Below are 20,516 nucleotides of genomic sequence, written 5' to 3' on the forward strand. Positions count from 1 at the left end.
AGTGTGACCCAGACTGGACTGGTGATCTCTGGACTGTAGGGGTACAGGGTGACCCAGACTGGACTGTAGGGGTACAGTGTGACCCAGACTGGACCAGTGATCTCTGGACTGCAGGGGTGCAGTGTGACCCAGACCGGACTGTAGGGATACAGTGTGACCCAGAGTGGACCAGTGATCTCTGGACTGTAGGGGTACAGTGTGACCCAGACTGGACCACTGATCTCCAGACTGTAGGGGTACAGGGTGACCCAGACTGATAGATAAAACACGATAAGCCCAACATAGATTAAAATAAAACAAATAAGAAATAAATATGTCCATATTTTATTTTCACATAAATAAACGTTTCAGTGCATATTTCATGATAATAAGGACTTCTCTGCCTTCTTTACTGAGTGTATTTACATGTGCTGGCGTCACGTGAGCTGTACTTCTGCAGTCCGCAGGTCCGAGCCGGGCGGAGCCTGGGCATTGTGGAGCCCGTCTCCGAGACGGAGGGTCATCAGAAGGCACGTTAAGGAAGCAGCATGCCGAGCGCTGCCTGAGCTGCCCCCACTCGTTTTGGGGGCACCGCTGCCTGTCAGGGGGGATTGGACAGCCCTGCCCTCAGCGCAGGCGCGCAGGCATGAGGCTGGGCAGCTACAGTCTCCTCGAGGGCCAGATGAAGGCCAATCAGAGACACTGCAGTACAAAGACACTGATGATGATGGACACATTTATAGATAGATATACATACATATAGATTCATTTCCTTAGGAAAAAAAGAAGCGTATTTTTTGTTTGTTCTGTTCATTGACATCATTCAAATGTGTCTTTCCAGTCCTTAGCTGGTCTGAAGTGTGCGAGTGTGTGTTGTGTGTGTTGTGTGTTGTGGTGTCAGTCCCCTCCCTGGCTGTAGAAGCAGGGGGCTTGTTTCTCTGGTGTTGCTCCAGGAGGGGCCCCAGGACGGCCGTCCCGCAGCAGCAGCCCTGTCGCCGGGCATCACCGCCTCCGGGGCTCACATCTGGAACACAGACAGCACCTGGGCGTCAGGGCGACAGGCAGCAGGGAGAAGAAGTCCTGCCCCTGATCAGCAGGAGCACAGGGGTCTGAGGGGTCTGAGGGGGTCTGGAGGGGTCTGGAGGGGTCTGAGGGGGTCTGAGGGGGTCTGAGGGGGTCTGAGGGGGTCTGAGGGGTCTGGTGGAGTCTGGAGGGGTCTGGAGGGGTCTGAGGGGTCTGGGGGGGTCTGAGGGGTCTGGTGGAGTCTGGAGGGGTCTGAGGGGTCTGGAGGGGTCTGAGGGGGTCTGGAGGGGTCTGAGGGGTCTGGTGGAGTCTGGAGGAGTTTGGGGGGGTCTGGAGGGGTCTGGGGGGGGTCTGAGGGGTCTGAGGGGTCTGGAGGGGTCTGAGGGGGTCTGGAGGGGTCTGGAGGGGTCTGAGGGGTCTGAGGGGTCTGGGGGGGTCTGGAGGGGTCTGGAGGGGTCTGAGGGGTCTGGGGGGGTCTGGAGGGGTCTGAGGGGTCTGGAGGGGTCTGGAGGGGTCTGAGGGGTCTGAGGGGTCTGGAGGGGTCTGAGGGGTCTGGAGGGGTCTGGGGGGGTCTGGAGGGGTCTGAGGGGTCTGGAGGGGTCTGAGGGGTCTGAGGGGTCTGGAGGGGTCTGAGGGGTCTGGGGGGGTCTGGAGGGGTCTGAGGGGTCTGGAGGGGTCTGGGGGGGGGTCTGAGGGGTCTGGGGGGGTCTGGAGGGGTCTGGAGGGGTCTGGGGGGGGGTCTGAGGGGTCTGGAGGGGTCTGGGGGGGGTCTGAGGGGGGTCTGAGGGGTCTAAGGGGTCTGGAGGGGTCTGAGGGGTCTGAGGGGTCTGAGGGGTCTGGGGGGGGTCTGAGGGGGGTCTGAGGGGGGTCTGAGGGGTCTGAGGGGTCTGGGGGGGTCTGGAGGGGTCTGAGGGGTCTGGGGGGGTCTGGAGGGGTCTGGGGGGGTCTGAGGGGTCTGGAGGGGTCTGGGGGGGTCTGAGGGGTCTGGTGGAGTCTGGAGGAGTCTGGAGGAGTTTGGGGGGGTCTGGAGGAGTCTGGGGGGGTCTGAGGGGTCTGGGGGGGTCTGGAGGGGTCTGGGGGGGTCTGAGGGGTCTGGTGGAGTCTGGAGGAGTCTGGAGGAGTTTGGGGGGGTCTGGGGGGGTCTGAGGGGTCTGGGGGGGTCTGAGGGGTCTGGAGGGGTCTGAGGGGTCTGGAGGGGTCTGGGGGGGTCTGGAGGAGTTTGGGGGGGTCTGGAGGAGTCTGGGGGGGTCTGAGGGGTCTGGGGGGGTCTGGAGGGGTCTGGAGGCATATGTGGGGGTCTGGAGGGGTCTGGGCTGGAGGGGTCTGGAGGGGTCTGGAGGCATATGTGGGGGTCTGGAGGGGTCTGGAGGGGTCTGGGCTGGAGGGGTCTGGAGGGGTCTGGGCTGGAGCGAATGGGCGCAGTCTGAGCCCCAAGAATGAGAAGGCGAAGGCGACTCACACAGGCCGACCGCGCTGCTGCGGTACCCCTCTGTCCCCACAGGTGGAGCCCCTCACCTGCAGGCGTGCCGGTTCAGGGTCCTGCCCTTCAGCTGGCAGCTCCGGGCCGTGGCGCTGCAGCGGCACTCACAGGTGCCCGGGTCCAGTACCCTGCGGCGGCCCACACAGGGCTGGCACTGCCTGCAGGGCAGAGAGGTCACTGCTTGACACAGGGGGACAGGCTCCCGTCTAGCAACTGCAGCCTTCAGGGGAACCGATCAGACTCCCAGTGCGCAGCAGCCTGATCCGCTCCAGGGCTTACAGTGCTGGTACTCAGACTGAGGCTGTCTGAGCAGACAGGACTGGAGTGTTCAATTTCATTTCATTTGTTAGAATAACATTTTCTATTCATAGGTCCTCTTTGTGCAAGAGCTAGTACAAGCTGAGCACTGGCAGCCCGGTGGCCTGTCCTGGTTCCTGCCTTCAGCATTCTTAACAGATACTTTTCTGAATTACAGCACTTAGATCAGCCCCTGTCTGGCAGGGGTAAGGGGTTACAGAGCTTTCAGGCTCTCAGAGATGAAGGATCTGGACCTCTGATTCAACCACAGATGGTACTGTAAATTCCCAGCCTGCTTTGCTCCTTGATAAGATGTTTCCACTCAATTCCAGAGCAGCAGGACTCTGGGAAGCTGTCCTGGAAATTTGGGAGAGGCTGATGGGTCACACAGGACTGATGTACAAGAAGGCCTCTCTGCTTGAGAGAAGAGGAATTTAATCTGCTGCTGTCTGTTGGAAAAAACCAGGACTTCAACTGATACCATTTCCCAGGTGCCACAGCTCCAGTGAACCTTTGAAAGGCACCATGCAGGGAGGAGGGCGCCCAGAGAGCGACAGACAGGCCTGTCACAGGGCCCAGGAGAGAACAGAGCTCACATCACCTGTCCGTCCTCATCGTCAGATCTGTAGAACAGCTACAGAGAAGCTGTAGAGCCCATAGACTGCTTCTGCGCTCTATGAGCAGTGTAAGAGACGATAGTGTGGATCAGACACATACCTCAGTGGGACTAAATGCACGGCTTTTTTCAGTCTGTAATGGAAACAGAGAAGAAGACACAGCATGAGCAGCTGTTTGACAGTGAACTGTATTTCTGCTAACAGTTCAGTGACTGCTGCACCACCAGGAGGACGACAAGAACAGCTCATGTGGACAGCATGGCAAGCTCAGAGGTGCACCAGACTGGACTGTAGGGGTACAGGGTGACCCAGACTGGACTGTAGGGGTACGGTGTGACCCAGACTGGACTGTAGGGGTACAGTGTGACCCAGACTGGACTGTAGGGGTACAGGGTGACCCAGACTGGACTGTAGGGGTACGGTGTGACCCAGACTGGACTGTAGGGGTACGGTGTGACCCAGACTGGACTGTAGGGGTACGGTGTGACCCAGACTGGACTGTAGGGGTACGGTGTGACCCAGACTGGACCAGAGGTCTCTGGACTACAGGCCCAGCCGGAGCAGAGTGAATGCCTGCTCTTCAGCCCCTGACTATACAAACTTTACAGCTAACATATGGCACCTTCTCTGCAATAACTGTCTTATCAAAAAAGCAAATAAAGCCTGTAGGTGAGGTTTGTGTTCATTTACACAGAAACAGTATGTGCTGAGACAGTTTATATTTATACAGTGTTAAATGAAATTCCATAAATTTCATAAAGGGTTACATAAAGGCCTACCTGCATACTCTATATTTGTACAGATTCTGTTTTAAAAAAAATAAAACAAAACCCATTTTTGAAGGAATTGTGAATGATATTATTAGGACACCCTCTGCATTTCATCTGTGGGCTCTCTGGCTTTTTAAAATAAAATGAAAATGAACTGTACATGATCAGCAGATCATCTCATTCAATTCTGTATCTGCTGAGGCTACAGTGTGTGTGCACAGTGACTGAGCCAGTCTGTGTGTGAGATTCACAGTGTGAGTCTGTGTGTGTCTAGGAGTATGAGTGTGTAACCAGCTGTGAGTCAGTGTGAGTGTGAGTGTAGCAGTGTGTCAGTGTGGATCAGAGTGTGTGTGTGTAGGAGTGTGTCACTGTGAGTGTGTGCGCAGGCCCCTATGCCTGAGGCCTTCAGCTCACCTGCACTCACACTGGCTGTGCTCTGTGAAAGGCATCTGGACCAGCTCGTGTTTCATGTATGTGGTCTTCATCAGCTGGGAAAGAGAGGAAACAACAGCAATCAGGTGACAGAACACAGTTCCACTGCTGTGGTACCCCTCCCCATGGCTGAACCCCGCCCCTCAGTTCCATAGCCCCACCCCCTTTTAACATGGCCCCTCCCCCTGCTCCAGAACAGCCTGTCCCCTGCTGATGCCCGTCATGTCTGGCCGTGCCCACGGCAGGTGACTCCACCCCCTTCTCCCGGGCCCCTCACCTCCACTCGCAGCGTGTGGCTCTGCAGGGGCACACACTCCGTGGCCTCGTCCGCACAGCAGCCCCCACAGCGCCGCAGCGGCACGCAGGACGGCAGGAACAGGTGCTCCACCTCCTGGGGGAACTCGGCCGACACGTCCACCAGGGTCTCCCGGGGCCGGCAGAGTGTCCGGTTGTACACGTCCAGCCACTTCAGCACTGGGGGGGCAGAGCAGTGAGGGGGACCAGCGCTCTGGACAGAGCCTCACTGGGCCCTTCTGCTGTGTACTGTGCTTTTACCCTGATCTCACTGGGCTCTACTGCGCTGTACTGTGCTTTTACTCTGATCTCGCTGGGCTTTACTGTGCTGTACTGTGCTGTGCTTTTACCCTGATCTCACTGGGCTTTACTGTGCTGTACTGTGCTTTTACCCTGATCTTGCTGGGCTCTACTGCGCTGTACTGTGCTTTTACCCTGATCTCGCTGGGCTTTACTGTGCTGTACTGTGCTGTGCTTTTACCCTGATCTCACTGGGCTTTACTGTGCTGTACTGTGCTTTTACCCTGATCTTGCTGGGCTCTACTGCGCTGTACTGTGCTTTTACCCTGATCTCGCTGTGCTGTACTGCGCTGTACTGTGCTTTTACCCTGGTCCCGCTGTGCTGTACTGCGCTGTACTGTCCGACATGCATGCGAGACACACAGGTGCAGACAGAGGAGCAGTGGGGCTTACCTTCTCTGTTCTGCCCGGCTGCCAGCTGGAAGAAAAAGACAAAGAGGTGAGAAAGAATCACACAGCCACTCGCCCTCCCCTGAGCCCCCAGCTGTGACTGGCCCTGCAGGACACACATGCTGTGTGTGTAACACACCCGGCCTGCCAATAAGACACACACGTCTGTCCCGCTCCAGGTTTAGAGTGGTGGCTCTACGGCTAAGGATCTGCGCCTGTGGCTGGGAGGTTGCCGGTTCAAATCCTGCGGCCGGCAGGGGAATCCTACTCCATTGGGCCCCTGAGTAAGGCCCATCACCCCAGCTGCTCCAGGGGTGCTGTACAATGGCTGACCCTGCGCTCTGACCCCCAGCTTCCCTCCCTCTGTGTGTCTCATGGGGAGCAGGCTGGGGTCTGTGAATAGATTAATTCTAATGCTAGAAATTGTATATGGCCAATAAAGTGATCTTATTTCTTATCTTATCTTCTAAGTAACTGACCAGAACAGAAGTGCCTCTGCAGTCAGTGGCTCAAAGCCCTCCAGCCCTCACACTGTGGTCTCGTGTTTGACGAGCGCTGGCTGGGTTTTCTCCTGGCTGCAGCGCTCTGTAGCGCTGAAGGGCAGGACGCTGGAGATCCCCCCCCCCGCCACGCGCCCAGCGCAGCCTCCGCCACACCCCCACTCCCCCGCCCCCCAGGAGGGGCCCCTGCGCTCGGCCCAGCTCGTGGCCGCAGCCCCTGCCAGGGAATTCGGACTTTGGCCCGTGCCCCTGCCTCCTCTTCCCAGCCTGTCCGGCGCGGGTGTGTGTGTCTGTGACTGTGAGTGTGTGTGAGTGCACAAGCATGGCCTCTGCAGTGCCCTCTCTGGAACACTTCACTAAAGCGAGTCATGCTGTTAAAAGAGAGTCCCTCGATAGTGAGATCAGGGTAAAAACACAGTACAGCGCAGTAGAGCCCAGTGAGATCAGGGTAAAAGCATAGTACAGCGCAGTAGAGCCCAGTGAGATCAGGGTAAAAGCACAGTACAGCGCAGTAGAGCCCAGTGAGATCAGGGTAAAAGCACAGTACAGCGCAGTAGAGCCCAGTGAGATCAGGGTAAAAGCACAGTCCAGTGCAGTAGAGCCCAGTGAGATCAGGGTAAAAGCACAGTACAGTGCAGTAGAGCCCAGTGAGATCAGGGTAAAAGCACAGTACAGCGCAGTAGAGCCCAGTGAGATCAGGGTGAAAGCTCAGTACAGTGCAGTAGAGCCCAGTGAGATCAGGGTGAAAGCTCAGTACAGCCCAGTGAGATCAGGTCCTTTACTGTCAGACACGCAGTACAGCTCCATCACAGCCCAGCGTCCTTCACCGACAGACACAGAGCCTGCTGCCCTCTGGGCCCGTGCGCACTGCAGCAGGACTCTGGGCTCCGGTGGGGGAGTGTGTGTGTGTGTGTCTCGGAGCGTCGGCAGGTCTGAGGAAAGCAGGTCAAGGATCTGTTGTTTTCCTGTGAAACAAGTCTGCTTTTCCACATCCGCCCCCTCCCGAGCACCAGGTCCACCCATGCAGAGGCAGCGAAGCCCAGAGCCCTGCCATCTGCCCAGGTGCCTGCTTCTGTGCTTTTCATTTCTTTCACTGACACTGACATGCCCCCCGTCTCTGAACACCCATGGCCCCCATGACCCTGGCCAGGCCTCTCTCTCGCTGGGCACCCTGGCCGCGCTGTACTGTGCTCTTATCCTGCTCTCAGTCAGAGCTTCTGGAAAGGCGGGCTGCAGAGACAATACTGTGAACTGGTGGCCAGTGGATGAGCTGTTACTGCCCCAGCCTCACGCTGCCCTGTCTGGGAGAGGGTGTTATGGGATCACCAGCATCAATCAGAGAGGAAGAGGGTGTCGCAGGCGGACAGCTGGCTGGGGGGACTCTGGGCTCTGGGCGGTCACCCGACGCCTGCGTGCTGTCTCAGTGTGGTCTCTGACCGCAGAGCGCGACGCCGATGTGACTCTCGCTGGAGAGCGGCTGCTCGTCACGAGCCACAGGGATCCAGCTCAGGCAGAGCCGCCGACTCCGAAAATTAACACATTCATGGGAGTCTGACTGACAGCACTGTCACACCTGGAGCGGATCAGACTGCTGCACACTGGGAGTCTGACTGACAGCACTGTCACACCTGGAGCGGATCAGACTGCTGCACACTGGGAGTCTGACTGACAGCACTGTCACACCTGGAGCGGATCAGACTGCTGCGCACTGGGAGTCTGACAGCACTGTCACACCTGGAGCGGATCAGACTGCTGCACACTGGGAGTCTGACTGACAGCACTGTCACACCTGGAGCGGATCAGACTGCTGCACACTGGGAGTCTGACTGACAGCACTGTCACACCTGGAGCGGATCAGACTGCTGCACACTGGGAGTCTGACAGCACTGTCACACCTGGAGCGGATCAGACTGCTGCACACTGGGAGTCTGACTGACAGCCCTGTCACACCTGGAGTGGATCAGACTGCTGCACACTGGGAGTCTGACAGCACTGTCACACCTGGAGCGGATCAGACTGCTGCACACTGGGAGTCTGACAGCACTGTCACACCTGGAGAGGATCAGACTGCTGCGCACTGGGAGTCTGACTGACAGCACTGTCACACCTGGAGCGGATCAGACTGCTGCACACTGGGAGTCTGACTGACAGCACTGTCACACCTGGAGCGGATCAGACTGCTGCGCACTGGGAGTCTGACTGACAGCACTGTCACACCTGGAGCGGATCAGACTGCTGCACACTGGGAGTCTGTCCTTCCTCCTCTCATCAGCAGGATATTTGCACTGCCTCATTACTCCACAGCAGGCTGTTCTGGGAGGTGGAGAAGCGCTATAAATACGCCAGTGTCCTGCCCGCTGGCGCAGTGGGCACCTCTTCTCCTTGAGCATGGCCTTGAAGGAGACCCCCAGCCAGCCTCTCACCCGCTCAGAAGCCACGTCCCCCCGCCCTGCCAGAGCCAGGGTAAACAGGGCGGGCTCCGCTGGCAGACAGCCTTGAGGCCGGCCCAGCCCGCCTGCGCTCCGTGTCAACGCCCGCTCGGCCGGGCGGGCGGGGGGCGGAGGGGGGGGGAGAAGGAGAACCGCCCGGCCCGGCCCGGCTCGGCTCGGCTCCCACAGACTCACCTTCGCGACGGTCGCCAGGGCCCGCAGCGCCAGCAGCACGCGCAGCATTCCGACGAGCGCCCCTCGCGCCGCCATGGCGGGGGGTCTCGCGCGCGGGGAGACAGGTGCCTCGCGCCTCCCTCCCTCCCTCCGCTCTGTCAGTGAGTGAGGGTCTCGCGGGGCAGCTGCCGGCTCTTACTCCCTGTCGCCGCCCCTCCCGCCGAGACGCTGCAGGCCGGGGTCCGGGATCCGCGCCGCTCCGAGCCCGGGCCCGGCATCCCGCATCCTGGAAACCGGGGCCGGCGGTCGGGTCGCTGGTCACGGACACCAGCGGGGGGCAGGGTTCGCCTCGGGCTTCAGCCGGCTGCTGCTCAGGACGCAGATCCAGCCGCTCCCCTGGATCTCTGGATCAGAACCTGCCCTCCGTCGGCACCGAGATGACGAGGACAGAGCGGGCTGGCAGCGCCTGTGTCCCGTGTGGCCGGATGCGCGGGTGTCCGTCCCCAGACCCCACAAGGGCGGGCGAGCTGGACGGAGCCCCGCGGGGCACAGTTATCTCTGCCTCTCCCCGCGGCGTTTAACGTCTAATCCCCGGACAGAGCCCGAGCCCCGATCTGAAACGGAACCTCTCGCCGGTCCCCGCCGTCCACAAAGGACTCAGAGCCCCCGGAGCCGGGCGGGACAGCCGATGTCCAGCGGCTTCACCGAGACGCGTCTCCTGCCGCGGCGCCGGCACGCGACCCGGCCGTTGCGATTTGAACTTTCCGAATGTCCCCGGAGAGCCTCGCGCACAGGTGTATAAATGCCGGTCGGCGGCGGTCGCGCAGTCAGCCCGTCACAGCCTCCCGTCGCCTTCTGCCTCCCCGCTCTCCTCTGCCTTGTCCCCTAATTCCCCGGCCTGGGCGGGGGGGGGGGGGCGTGCGGACTGGTTAAATACCACGTCCGTGTGAAGCGAATCTCTCTCGCTTTCTCTCTCTCTCTCTCCTTCTCTCCGGCTCCGACACAGTCCCCACCCACTACCTTAAAGAGGTAGGCGCTCTCTCCGCCGGCTCTGCCCGGCCCGCGGTACCGGTGGGCGCCGAGCCGAGACAAGCACCGTGGCCAAGGGCTGTGCCCCGCCCGGCCGGGACTCGAACCCTCAACCCCCCCCTGCGGCGAGTCCGGAGCCCCGGACCCTGGTCCTCACAGCTGCTCCTGCAAGAGGGGAGCGATCCCGCTGTACGGGGGCGCTGTAGACGGTCTCCGATCAAACGCATCGATTAGGTGATCAGCCCCTCGTCTTATTAACTACAGAGCTACGGGGTTTCTGGCTGGGATTGTCTAACTCTTTCCTCGCCCTGGGGACCTGCTGTTGGGAAATAAATGTGGCCTTTTATCAGATTAATCCGCATTGTCCTGTGGCGACGGGACTCCCGTCCGAACCGAACCGAACCTCTCAGGACCGGACCTGCGCCGCGGGTCAGGAGCGTGCCCAGGAGCAGGGGCTGGGAAAAACACGAGCTTGGCGTTGGGACTGCTGCTGTCGATGACAGCGGGAGAGGAATTTTATTTTTTTATTGTTCTGTTTACTCTGCGTCGGAGCTCCCCAGCTGCCCCCCCCAGTCCCGGCTGCCCGTGAGGATTTAAACAAACATTGACAGAGAAACTGGACAGCTGTCGGAATCGCGTTCGGCCTTTTTTTACTCCGGTTCAGAAGACACAACCGCCACCCCAGTGACACCAGTGATACCAGTAACAGTAGTAACAGCAGTTGCTCCAGTGGTTCAGGTCCGGCCCTGTCAGACCAGGAGGACAGCTGGTCCAGTGGTTCAGGTCCGGTCCTGTCGGACCGGGAGGACAGCTGGTCCAGTGGTTCAGATCCTGTCCTGTCGGACCGGGAGGACAGCTGGGCCTGTGGTTCAGGTCCTCTCCTGTCGGACCGGGAGGACAGCTGGGCCTGTGGTTCAGGTCCAGTCCTGTCGGACCGGGAGGACAGCTGGGCCTGTGGTTCAGGTCCTCTCCTGTCGGACCGGGAGGACAGCTGGGCCTGTGGTTCAGATCCTGTCCTGTCGGACCGGGAGGACAGCTGGGCCTGTGGTTCAGGTCCGGTCCTGTCGGACCGGGAGGTCACATATGGAGGCTGACTGTTTCAGAGACCATGTCATCGATTTATTTTACAGAGCGAGCGTCGCCCTCCCCCCTGCTCGCCGTCTCCCCCTGCTGGCCGCCCTCAGGCCCCCGGCTGCGCAGGCGGTACTTCTCCGCGAACTCCGCGTGCCTCTGCCGCAGGATCTCTGTCTGCTTCTGGAAGCCGTTGGCCCTGCGGGACACGCGGCCTGGTTAGCTCGGCGTGCGGACGAGGGAGGGGCGGTCAGCAGCGGCCGGCGTGGCCAGTGGCTCACCTGGCTCTGCCCTTGGACTCGTTGTAGATCTCGGTGATGACGCGGTCCTTCTCGTCCATGAAGCTGTTGTGCAGCTCCTCCAGCTTCCTGCGCCGACAGACAGACAGACAGGCGGGCGGGCGGACAGGAGGGAGGGTCAGTCAGCACAGACAGACCTCAGCTCTGTCTCCCTCAAAGTCAAACAGCTTTATTGACATGACCGGTCACTACAACATCTACAGACATTTCTAACAGAAATCCATCCCAGGACATCCACTGTACATACAACATACAACACCTGGAGCATTACTGGGAGACAGGCTCACTGCTCCTGAGGCTGGGACAGGAGATCACATACTGGGCTGCCAGTTCCACTGAGTTCCCTCCGCCCTCTCCCAGTAGGATTGGGACCCGTTGTGATTCTGGCAGGTGTGGGAACTCTGGGACTAGCTGTGCAAGTTTCGGGAAGAATGTTTCTCTATTTCCCAGAGTATCTGTCCCAGTGCAGTAGGAAGTGCACCTCTGTCTCTATGTCTCCCTGCTGGCAGTGGGAGCACAGCCTGTCCTCTCTGGGCAGCCAGGTCTGCCTGTGTCCAGTGTCTGTGTCCAGGCTGTGGTCACTGAGCCTGTCCTCTCTGGACAGCCAGGTCTGCCTGTGTCCAGTGTGTGTGTCCAGGCTGTGGTCACTGAGCCTGTCCTCTCTGGGCAGCCAGGTCGGCCTGTGTCCAGTGTCTGTGTCCAGGCTGTGGTCACTGAGCCTGTCCTCTCTGGGCAGCCAGGTCTGACTGTGTCCACTGTCTGTGGTCACTGAGTGTCCTCTCTGGGCAGCCAGGTGTGTCTCACGCCTGAAGAGGCTTCACAGCCAAAACGTTGTGTTTTCAGCCTGGAATAAACCTGTTACTTGTTCCTGTGTAGCCTACGCATGCTGACGCCGCTCCCCACCTGAACTACTTTAAAACATTTATCATCTCGTCGGAAAAGGTCTCTCCAGCGCTGACTGGATCATGGACAGCTGATATTTCGCACAGGCTGGCTCTAGCAATCACTGTCCCTGGCAGAATGCTGTCAATCCTCTCCCGATTGAGGGTCTCGTTAGGCAGCAGCGTCTCGTTAAGATGTGTCCCGGGATTGTCCCAGGTATAATGGAGGGGGCGGTCAGTCAGGAGCAGATCTCGCCCCTGCTGGCGCTGTGCTCTGTGACGCTGCTGTCGTGATCTGTGTGCTGTGTGTCCTGGGACAGGGGGGCTCAGGCACTGGGCACCGGACATGGGGGGGATTCAGGGGATCATTGCAGGCAGTGGGGAGCCTGTCACTCGCTTGACTGAGAAGAGGTTAATGGAAAAGTTCCAGTGAACGATCCCCAATCTGCGACAGTAATTATCCCTTTTAACCCCTACCCCCTCCTCGGAGCACATACACAACGCACAACACACACACAGCACGCTCTGAAACACACACACACACTCAAACACGCTTGCACATACAGACACACAACACACTTATTCACACATTCGAACACATTGACACTTACAGCACTCAAAACCCGGTTCAGGAGACAGGACCAGTGGTAATACCAGAGCCCCAGACCCGGGTCAGGAGACAGGACCAGTGGTAATACCAGAGCCCCAGACCCGGGTCAGGAGACAGGACCAGTGGTAATACCAGAGCCCCAGACCCGGTTCAGGAGACAGGACCAGGGGTAATACCTGAACCCGAAGTAGTGGGTGGTCAGACTGCCCATCATCACCAGCACACAGTACAGCACCAGGCGCCGGTTCCGTCTCCTCTTGCGGTCCGACTGCTCGGCTGAGAAATTGTGAGGTCCAGCGTAGCGGAACTGCTCCCAGTACCGCACGTGCTCGGAGCGGTCCGGTCTGTCCGGGGAGGAAGGAGAACCAGTGAGTTCTTCCCATCACTCTGACTCACCTGGAGGTGTGTGTGTACTGCTGTGTCCCAGAGACCTGTCTCTCTCTCTGACTCACCTGGAGGTGTGTGTGTACTGCTGTGTCCCAGAGACCTGTCTCTCTCTTTGACTCACCTGGAGGTGTGTGTATACTGCTGTGTCCCAGAGACCTGTCTCTCTCTCTGACTCACCTGGAGGTGTGTGTGTGTACTGCTGTGTCCCAGAGACATGTCTCTCTCTGACTCACCTGGAGGTGTGTGTGTACTGCTGTGTCCCAGAGACCTGTCTCTCTCTCTGACTCACCTGGAGGTGTGTGTGTATACTGTGGTGTCCAAGAGAAGGCCTGTCTCTCTCTCTGACTCACCTGGAGGTCTGTGTGTGTACTGTGGTGTCCCAGAGAAGGCCTGTCTCTCTCTCTGACTCACCTGGAGGTCTGTGTGTACTGTGGTGTCCCAGAGAAGGCCTGTCTCTCTCTCCGCCTGTCTCTGTCCCTCAGGCTGCTGTCGTACTCTCGGCGGGTGCTCTCCTGCCTCAGGACCTTGTAGGCTTTGCTCAGGGCCACAAACTGAGTGTGTAGCCCCGGGTTCGAGGGGTCGCTGTCTGGGTGCAGCTGTCAAAGGGCGCCACAGGGGGGCGATAGAGAGAACAACTCTCAGTTATTACTCCACTGCAGGACCCGAGTGTTCAGCTAGAGGAATTCAGTCTCCATTAGTCCAGACGATGGTGATGATACTCTCAAACTAGGCCAGGAGAGGAGGGGAGTCAAGCTGGTCTCAGGTCGGCCTCCACCGGACCACCTTTGCCAGCAGCTGTGTGAGCCTGGCCAGCACCTGGAGGGGAGACTCCTGGCCAAGACTGGGGCTGCTGCTGGAAGAGGTGTTCGTGGGGCCAGTAGGGGGCGCCCACCCTGCGGTCTGTGTCCTAATGCTCCACTAAACTGTAAAAAGGGCACCATCCTGTAGTGGTGCTGTCACACGACAGGCCAGCATGGCCCCCTGCCCCTCTGTCCCGCCATGAGGGCCTGATCTCTGCCCCTGCGTCTGGGGGAGCCCCTGGGAACAGTGGGCCCCTATCCCGGCCCAACGACTCCTTCTTCCGGAGAGCGATTGCACAACTCGGCACGGCCCGGCTCACAGCTGCTCGTGAGCGCCAGGGCGCCCCGCACCACACGGCCCCCCCTGCTGGCCAAACCGGAAACCTCGGCCAGCGCGCCTGGTCACCACCGAGCAGCTCCAGACACAGGCAGCCGGGAGAGGAGACACAGCAGGGCGTCACTGTGCAGCTCGAGATACAGCTCCTCACGGGACATCTACGAGGAGCTCCATTCGGCTCCACAGCATCGGAGGACAGCTGGTCCAGTGGTTCAGCTCCGGTCCAATTAGACCAGGAGGACAGCTGGTCCAGTGGTTCAGCTCCGGTCCAATTAGACCAGGAGGACAGCTGGTCCAGTGGTTCAGCTCCGGTCTCGTTAGACCAGGAGGACAGCTGGTCCAGTGGTTCAGCTCCGGTCCAATTAGACCAGGAGGACAGCTGGTCCAGTGGTTCAGCTCCGGTCCAATTAGACCAGGAGGACAGCTGGTCCAGTGGTTCAGGTACGGTCTCGTTAGACCAGGAGGACAGCTGGCCCGGTGGGTCAGGTCCGGTCCAATTAGACCAGGAGGACAGCTGGTCCGGAAACTCAGCTCCGGTCCAATTAGACCAGGAGGACAGCTGGTCCAGTGGTTCAGGTCCGGTCTCGTTAGACCAGGAGGACAGCTGGCCCGGTGGGTCAGGTCCGGTCCAATTAGACCAGGAGGACAGCTGGTCCGGAAACTCAGCTCCGGTCCAATTAGACCAGGAGGACAGCTGGTCCAGTGGTTCAGCTCCGGTCCAATTAGACCAGGAGGACAGCTGGTCGGGCGGTTCAGCTCCGGTCCAATTAGACCAGGAGGACAGCTGGTCCAGTGGGTCAGCTCCGGTCCAATTAGACCAGGAGGACAGCTGGTCCAGTGGGTCAGGTCCGGTCCAATTAGACCAGGAGGACAGCTGGCCCGGTGGGTCAGGTCCGGTCGAAGCTGAGATGTTAGCTTGTGGTCCTACTGCTGGAGACTCTGCTGGAGATCACTGAACCCCAGGGATTCCTCTGATAAGAGCGTCTGTTACAGCACTGATCCTTATTTAAACAAACGCACAGTGAGTCTGAAAGCCCTGTGCATTCAGGCCCCGGGCTCCCTCTCAACAATCACGCAGGGAAAATTTCCCTGACCTGTTCCCGCATAACCAGTCAGGAAACGTGCGATAATTTATAACAGCTCACAATCTTCACAAGCGCAAAGTTAACGACCACTTCTAAACAGCTGGCATACTCTCAGAAAGTGCATTAATCTTTAATCGTAAACAGCTGACTCATTGTAGAGACACTTCAATAACATGAAAAACTGGAGTTCAAGGCAGTGAGCAGTGACAGAGACTGTGGCCCAGGAGAGTCTCCAGGCTGGTTCTCACTGTGGTTCCTGCCTGCGCAGGTGAGACAGAGGGGCTGTGATCCTGCGCAGGTGAGACAGAGGGGCTGTGATCCTGCGCAGGTGAGACAGAGGGGCTGTGATTCTGCGCAGGTGAGACAGAGAGTCTGTGGTTCTGCCTGCGCAGGTGAGACAGAGGGGCTGTGATTCTGTGCAGGTGAGACAGAGGGGCTGTGGTTCTGCGCAGGTGAGACAGAGGGACTGTGGTTCCTGCCTGCGCAGGTGAGACAGAGGGGCTGTGGTTCTGTGCAGGTGAGACAGAGGGGCTGTGGTTCCTGCCTGCGCAGGTGAGACAGAGGGGTCGGTACTGCCCTCGGACCCGCCTGGCACAACGCAGCTCTGCGGTTTCCTCCTTTAAGACATCAGACGCAGAACTGACTCTTACCTCAGTGGTGTGCAATCAAGTTGTATAACAACTGACTTCAGAGTTCATTTCACTTTCTTTGTTTACTTTGGACACACGTGGGCTGGCTCAACACCACCCCCATGTGGTCGCAGGAGATACAGCAGCTGGGACACATCAGCGTGTCTTGTTGACTTCTGTTCCACACGAGTAAATACAGTTTCAAGAATTGTGTACTTCCGGTCTAACAAGACCGGACCTGAACCACCAGACCAGCTGTCCTCCCGGTCCAACAAGACCGGACCTGAACCACCGGACCAGCTGTCCTCCCGGTCTAACAAGACCGGACCTGAACCACCGGACCAGCTGTCCTCCCGGTCTAACAGGACCGGACCTGAACCACCGGACCAGCTGTCCTCCCGGTCTAACAGGACCGGACCTGAACCACCGGACCAGCTGTCCTTCTGGTCTAACAGGACCGGACCTGAACCACCGGACCAGCTGTCCTCCCGGTCTAACAGCACTGGACCTGAACCACTGGACCAGCTGTCCTGCTGGTCTAACAAGACCGGACCTGAACCACCTGACCAGCTGTCCTGCTGGTCTGACAGGGTGTGGAGCTCCATTATCAGCGCGCACACGTTGTCCCACACAGTGTTTCTGGTACCTGTTTGGACCTGTGGAAGAAAGCCGCCTTGATCTCCTCCAGCGAGGCGTCCGGTTTGACTCCCAGGAGGTCGTAGTGGCTCCTCGTGTCCCTGCAGCGCAAAGACCACAGCGTCAGTGTCGCACTCAGCCACAGGGGGCGCCGCTGCTCCTGAACGCACCCTTCCTGACCCCAGCCCACGCCGAGCTGGTCCGGAGATCCCAGGCTCCCTGAGAACCCGGGCTGCGCGTCCGAGCGGCGAGCTGTCTCACCTGAGGGCGGCGCCGAGACACAGGGAGCGCAGGGCGCTGTGGCGGCACCACAGACAGCGCTGGCACAGGAGCAGATGGGCCTCCAGCTGCATGATGGGATACTAGAGACAGCACCCACAACCCGGGGGTGGGACCTGTAACACAGAGACACCTGAGGAAGGCCGAAGTGCAGAGAGACAGAGAGGACAGAGAGGATAGGAGCAAAGAGGGGAAGGACAGTGAGAGACAGGAGAGGAGGAGAGAGGGAAAGGAGAAAGAGGAGGAAGGGACAGGAGCACGTGACAGGGCAGGAAAGAGGGAGAGAAAGAAGACAGATTCAGAGACAGACAGAGAGACGTCTTCCCAGACGGCTCAGACACCCAGCGCGTAGAACAAACTCTCCCGCAATAAAGCTGCCCTTTGCTTAAAACACTTTCCAGTCCGGGTGAAGCTCCTCTCCCCAGTCCCAGCTCCCAGCGTGTCCCTTCAGCCCAGCGTCTGTCTGCGGTCAGAGCTGAGAGCAGGCCAGATCTGACCAGCCCCGGCCACAGGCTGCTCTCTGCTAGAGCACGATTCCAGCTCATCCTGCTCCCTGTCCCAGTCCGGAGAGGGAGGAATGATGACACACACTCTGCTCGGCCACAGGGGCGGCGCCGGCGAGCAGCCAGACACACACCCACACACCCAAATACACACTCACACAGACACACACCCCAACACACACACTCACATTCACACCAGGGACAACTTTTCCAGAAGCCAGTTAACCCACCAGCAGGACTGTGGACTGTGAGAGGCAGCCCACACAAACCCAGGCAGAACAGGCGAACTCCACACAGACAGCAGTCCAGGTCTGGAACTGAACCCAGTGCTGTGAGGTAGCCGTGATAACCACTGGGCCACAGTGCCACCTCGGACCCAAGTTAAAGATCTGTATTTCTGCAGTGCACCAGGTATATGGAGGATCTCTGCTGGAAACTGCGGACTGCGGGTGAGCGGGTGGATTCGACAGGCATTAACAGGGTTTAGGGTCCTCGGAGTGTTGCATAACAGCAGTTTCATAACAGAAAAGCAAACACTTTAAAAGAAATTAAAAGTTTAAAAAAAAAACATCTACAGCTGCCACGCACTGCGTTTTTTAAAACCCGTGTCTACAATTACTCTCACTCAGGAACAAAGCCAGGGCGAATCTCCCCTTGGCCGGTACGAACGCGAACACGGTGCCGATCGGGGAGACCCCGCGGCCGGTGTAGCTCAGCCAGGAAAACCGCCGGCTTGATGGCCGTGTCACCTTACAAAACAACTTAACTCGCCAACATCGATTACTTCACACAAACCAATAACTGAAAAAGAAACAGCTTTTGCCCTGTACTCTTCGTAGAGTAGGCACTGTTGTTTATTCGTTTCCTAAGAGTGAAGATATTAAATTCGTGTTTTACTCACTTCTCTACGCTAAGTGCAAGGGGCGATGCTGACACTAGGAGGGCACGGGGAGACTGTGCTCAGGTTTCCGGGAGAAAGTCTCCCTCCACAGCCGCTGGTTCTGTGGTAGACGCCCCCGGGAGCTGTTCGTGTGAACCGGGGCTCTGAGTTACGGAGTTTCCGGGCTGTTGCGGTGTGTCTGTCGCCCAGAACCGATCCGGACCGCCCGGCGAGTCAGTCCCGGCCTCTGCAGACCCGTGACGCGGAGCCGCACAACCGGTCCGGTGGGAAGAGCCGACCGCGAGCGGCGACAAAGAGCCCTCCTACCAAATCTCTACAGCAGAAAAGAAAACTACAACATAGTTTAACTGAACAACAGTTTTATTCAATAGCTTTCTGAGACACTGCAGGCTGGATTGGATTGACTGTACTGTGAGCTGGATTAGTTATTAACTGGGATTATAATCAGACTCACTGACAGAGCAGTCTGAGACACTGCAGGCTGGACTGGACTGGCTGGACTGGGAGCTGGATTAGTTCTTCACTGGGATTATAATCAGACTCACTGACACTGACAGAGCAGTCTGAGACACTGCAGGCTGGACTGGACTGGCTGGACTGGGAGCTGGATTAGTTCTTCACTGGGATTATACTCAGACTCCACTGACACTGACAGAGCAGTCTGAGACACTGCAGGCTGGACTGGACTGGGAGCTGGATTAGTTACTAAAGTAGATTATAATCAGAATCTCATTTACATCTGACTGGACTGTGAGCTGGATTAGTTCTTCACTGGGATTATAATCAGACTCACTGACACTGACAGAGCAGTCTGAGACACTGCAGGCTGGACTGGACTGGCTGGACTGGGAGCTGGATTAGTTCTTCACTGGGATTATAATCAGACTCCACTGACACTGACAGAGCAGTCTGAGACACTGCAGGCTGGACTGGACTGGCTGGACTGGGAGCTGGATTAGTTCTTCACTGGGATTATAATCAGACTCCACTGACACTGACAGAGGTACAATACTGAATAATACAGTCGTCCATCATAACTCGACTTGTGACACAATGCCAAGCACAAAATGGAGTGGGCACTAACACAGGGGTGCAGCCGAGACCCCTGGCAGGGCTGGGTGTGCTGTCTGGAGAGGGGGATGGGGACGTGGGGGCAGCCGGGCGATTGTCGGTTCCAGATTGCCCCCCAGCCCCGGCTGTGTGAAGAGAAGAGGGGGTGGGGGGCGGCCATCGCCGTACTCATTCGCCGGCGGAGCCGATGGCGTGATGCCCCCTCCCCCAGCCCAGCACCCCCTCCTGTCCCAGGAGGAGAAGGAGAATCTGGGAGCAGAGAGAGCGATTAAGAGAGTGAAAGAGGGAGTCAGGACGAGGGGGGGGCGTACCCTCATGGACAATTCCCCTTTGTCGGAGGAGCCTGGGAAAGTTGGCGCAGGGCCAGGGCCGGGCGGATTGGGGATCTCTGGGGGCTGTGTCCCTGTTCTCCCTCGCACAATAGAGTCATTTTTATCAGACACATCCTGTCTCCCAGTGTGTCCGTGCGTGTGTGCGTGTGAGCATGTGTGATGTGAGTCAGTGTGTGTGTGAAAGTGTGTGTGTTTGTGTGTCTCCTCACTCCCTCATCTGAAAGCGGAGACAATCTCTCTGTCCTCCTGTCTGACTTGTGTTTACAAAGCAACACTCCCCCCACCACCACCACCACGTTCCTGTCCTCGTTGCCGTGGAAGTGACGTTGTCCCGAGCTGAGCTGGTAAAATGGGGGGGTCACTGCAGGTCAGCCGGTCTCCAATGGCAACAGCAGAACCCCGCGTGGGGAGTGAGTGGAGGCGAAGGCCGGGGGGGGACACAGACCCTGACACAAGAGCGCCCCGAGACCTATAATGGTAAATGTCATTCTCACGTTAGCAAACTTTTCCATACATACGTGTAGAGCTAAACATACTCCTATGTGTTTAAAGAATTTTCTAACTCATTTAAGTTAGACTCAAATTAACTAAAAATATTTAAAAATAAGACGAGGTGAGTTGGTCTACAAACATCTTTTGGCATATAAACCTATTTAATGTTAACCCTAACACCACATAACCTCTGTACCGTGGACAGTGTTTTTTTTTGTTTCATTCGCTTGATGTTACCTCTGTTCTGTCGTGTTGTAACATTTGTACGTATATACCCCTGTTTGTTGTACTTTCCGTTTTTGTAGTTTTTGTTGTAGTGCGAAGCCCTGACCTACTCCTGCGCCCACATTTCCGGGAAGGGGCTGGCCAGCCCACACACAGGCACTTGCTTTCACCAATCAAAATGGCCCCTGTCGGCAGGATGACCAATCACCGTCTCGGTTTCACCTCTTGCTCGGTTTCAGAATAACCAATAGAAAAGTAGGTCTT

At 58.0% G+C, this 20,516-nt stretch overlaps 2 protein-coding genes across 4 annotated transcripts; both read right to left on the reverse strand.

Moving 5' to 3' along the window:
• Positions 1-308: 308 nt before the first annotated feature.
• Positions 309-8,879, reverse strand: vegfba (vascular endothelial growth factor Ba). Of its 2 annotated transcripts, none has more exons than XR_011182494.1 (7): positions 8,707-8,879; positions 5,586-5,610; positions 4,876-5,072; positions 4,581-4,654; positions 3,497-3,529; positions 2,462-2,640; positions 309-1,003 (listed from the first exon to the last, which is right to left on the reverse strand). XR_011182494.1 is itself a non-coding variant. In XM_069180598.1 (7 exons), the coding sequence occupies exons 1-7, from the start codon at positions 8,779-8,781 to the stop codon at positions 982-984; spliced, it is 549 nt and encodes a 182-aa protein (XP_069036699.1). In that variant the 5' UTR covers positions 8,782-8,879; the 3' UTR covers positions 309-981. The 2 variants fall into 2 exon arrangements, 1 of the variants encoding a protein (XP_069036699.1); XM_069180598.1 differs by having other exon boundaries at positions 2,518-2,640.
• A 1,468-nt stretch (positions 8,880-10,347) lies between these two features.
• dnajc4 (DnaJ (Hsp40) homolog, subfamily C, member 4) lies at positions 10,348-18,387 on the reverse strand. Of its 2 annotated transcripts, none has more exons than XM_069180596.1 (7): positions 18,133-18,387; positions 16,711-16,844; positions 16,460-16,550; positions 13,374-13,558; positions 12,752-12,919; positions 11,067-11,153; positions 10,348-10,984 (listed from the first exon to the last, which is right to left on the reverse strand). In XM_069180596.1, exons 2-7 carry the CDS (start codon positions 16,800-16,802, stop codon positions 10,834-10,836), a joined length of 774 nt encoding a protein of 257 aa, XP_069036697.1. In that variant the 5' UTR covers positions 16,803-16,844; positions 18,133-18,387; the 3' UTR covers positions 10,348-10,833. The 2 variants fall into 2 exon arrangements, with proteins under 2 accessions (XP_069036697.1, XP_069036698.1); XM_069180597.1 differs by having other exon boundaries at positions 16,711-16,861.
• Positions 18,388-20,516: the final 2,129 nt, after the last annotated feature.

Source organism: Lepisosteus oculatus, chromosome 18, assembly GCF_040954835.1.
Source record: "Lepisosteus oculatus isolate fLepOcu1 chromosome 18, fLepOcu1.hap2, whole genome shotgun sequence".
In the NCBI taxonomy this organism is placed as follows: domain Eukaryota; kingdom Metazoa; phylum Chordata; class Actinopteri; order Semionotiformes; family Lepisosteidae; genus Lepisosteus; species Lepisosteus oculatus.

What these genes read in the sequence shown, in the direction of transcription:
- vegfba (XM_069180598.1), bottom strand. Translation starts at nt 8,781, where the DNA reads ATGGCGGCGCGAGGGGCGCTCGTCGGAATGCTGCGCGTGCTGCTGGCG. An exon ending in CCCTGGCGACCGTCGCGAAG is followed by an intron (nt 5,611 to 8,706) that starts GTGAGTCTGTGG and finishes TTTTTCTTCCAG; the next exon opens with CTGGCAGCCGGGCAGAACAG. An exon ending in GCCACACGCTGCGAGTGGAG is followed by an intron (nt 4,655 to 4,875) that starts GTGAGGGGCCCG and finishes TCTCTTTCCCAG; the next exon opens with CTGATGAAGACCACATACAT.
- dnajc4 (XM_069180596.1), bottom strand. Translation starts at nt 16,802, where the DNA reads ATGCAGCTGGAGGCCCATCTGCTCCTGTGCCAGCGCTGTCTGTGGTGC. An exon ending in CAGTACACACAGACCTCCAG is followed by an intron (nt 12,920 to 13,373) that starts GTGAGTCAGAGA and finishes CTCCCCGGACAG; the next exon opens with ACCGGACCGCTCCGAGCACG. An exon ending in GAGTCCAAGGGCAGAGCCAG is followed by an intron (nt 10,985 to 11,066) that starts GTGAGCCACTGG and finishes CGTGTCCCGCAG; the next exon opens with GGCCAACGGCTTCCAGAAGC.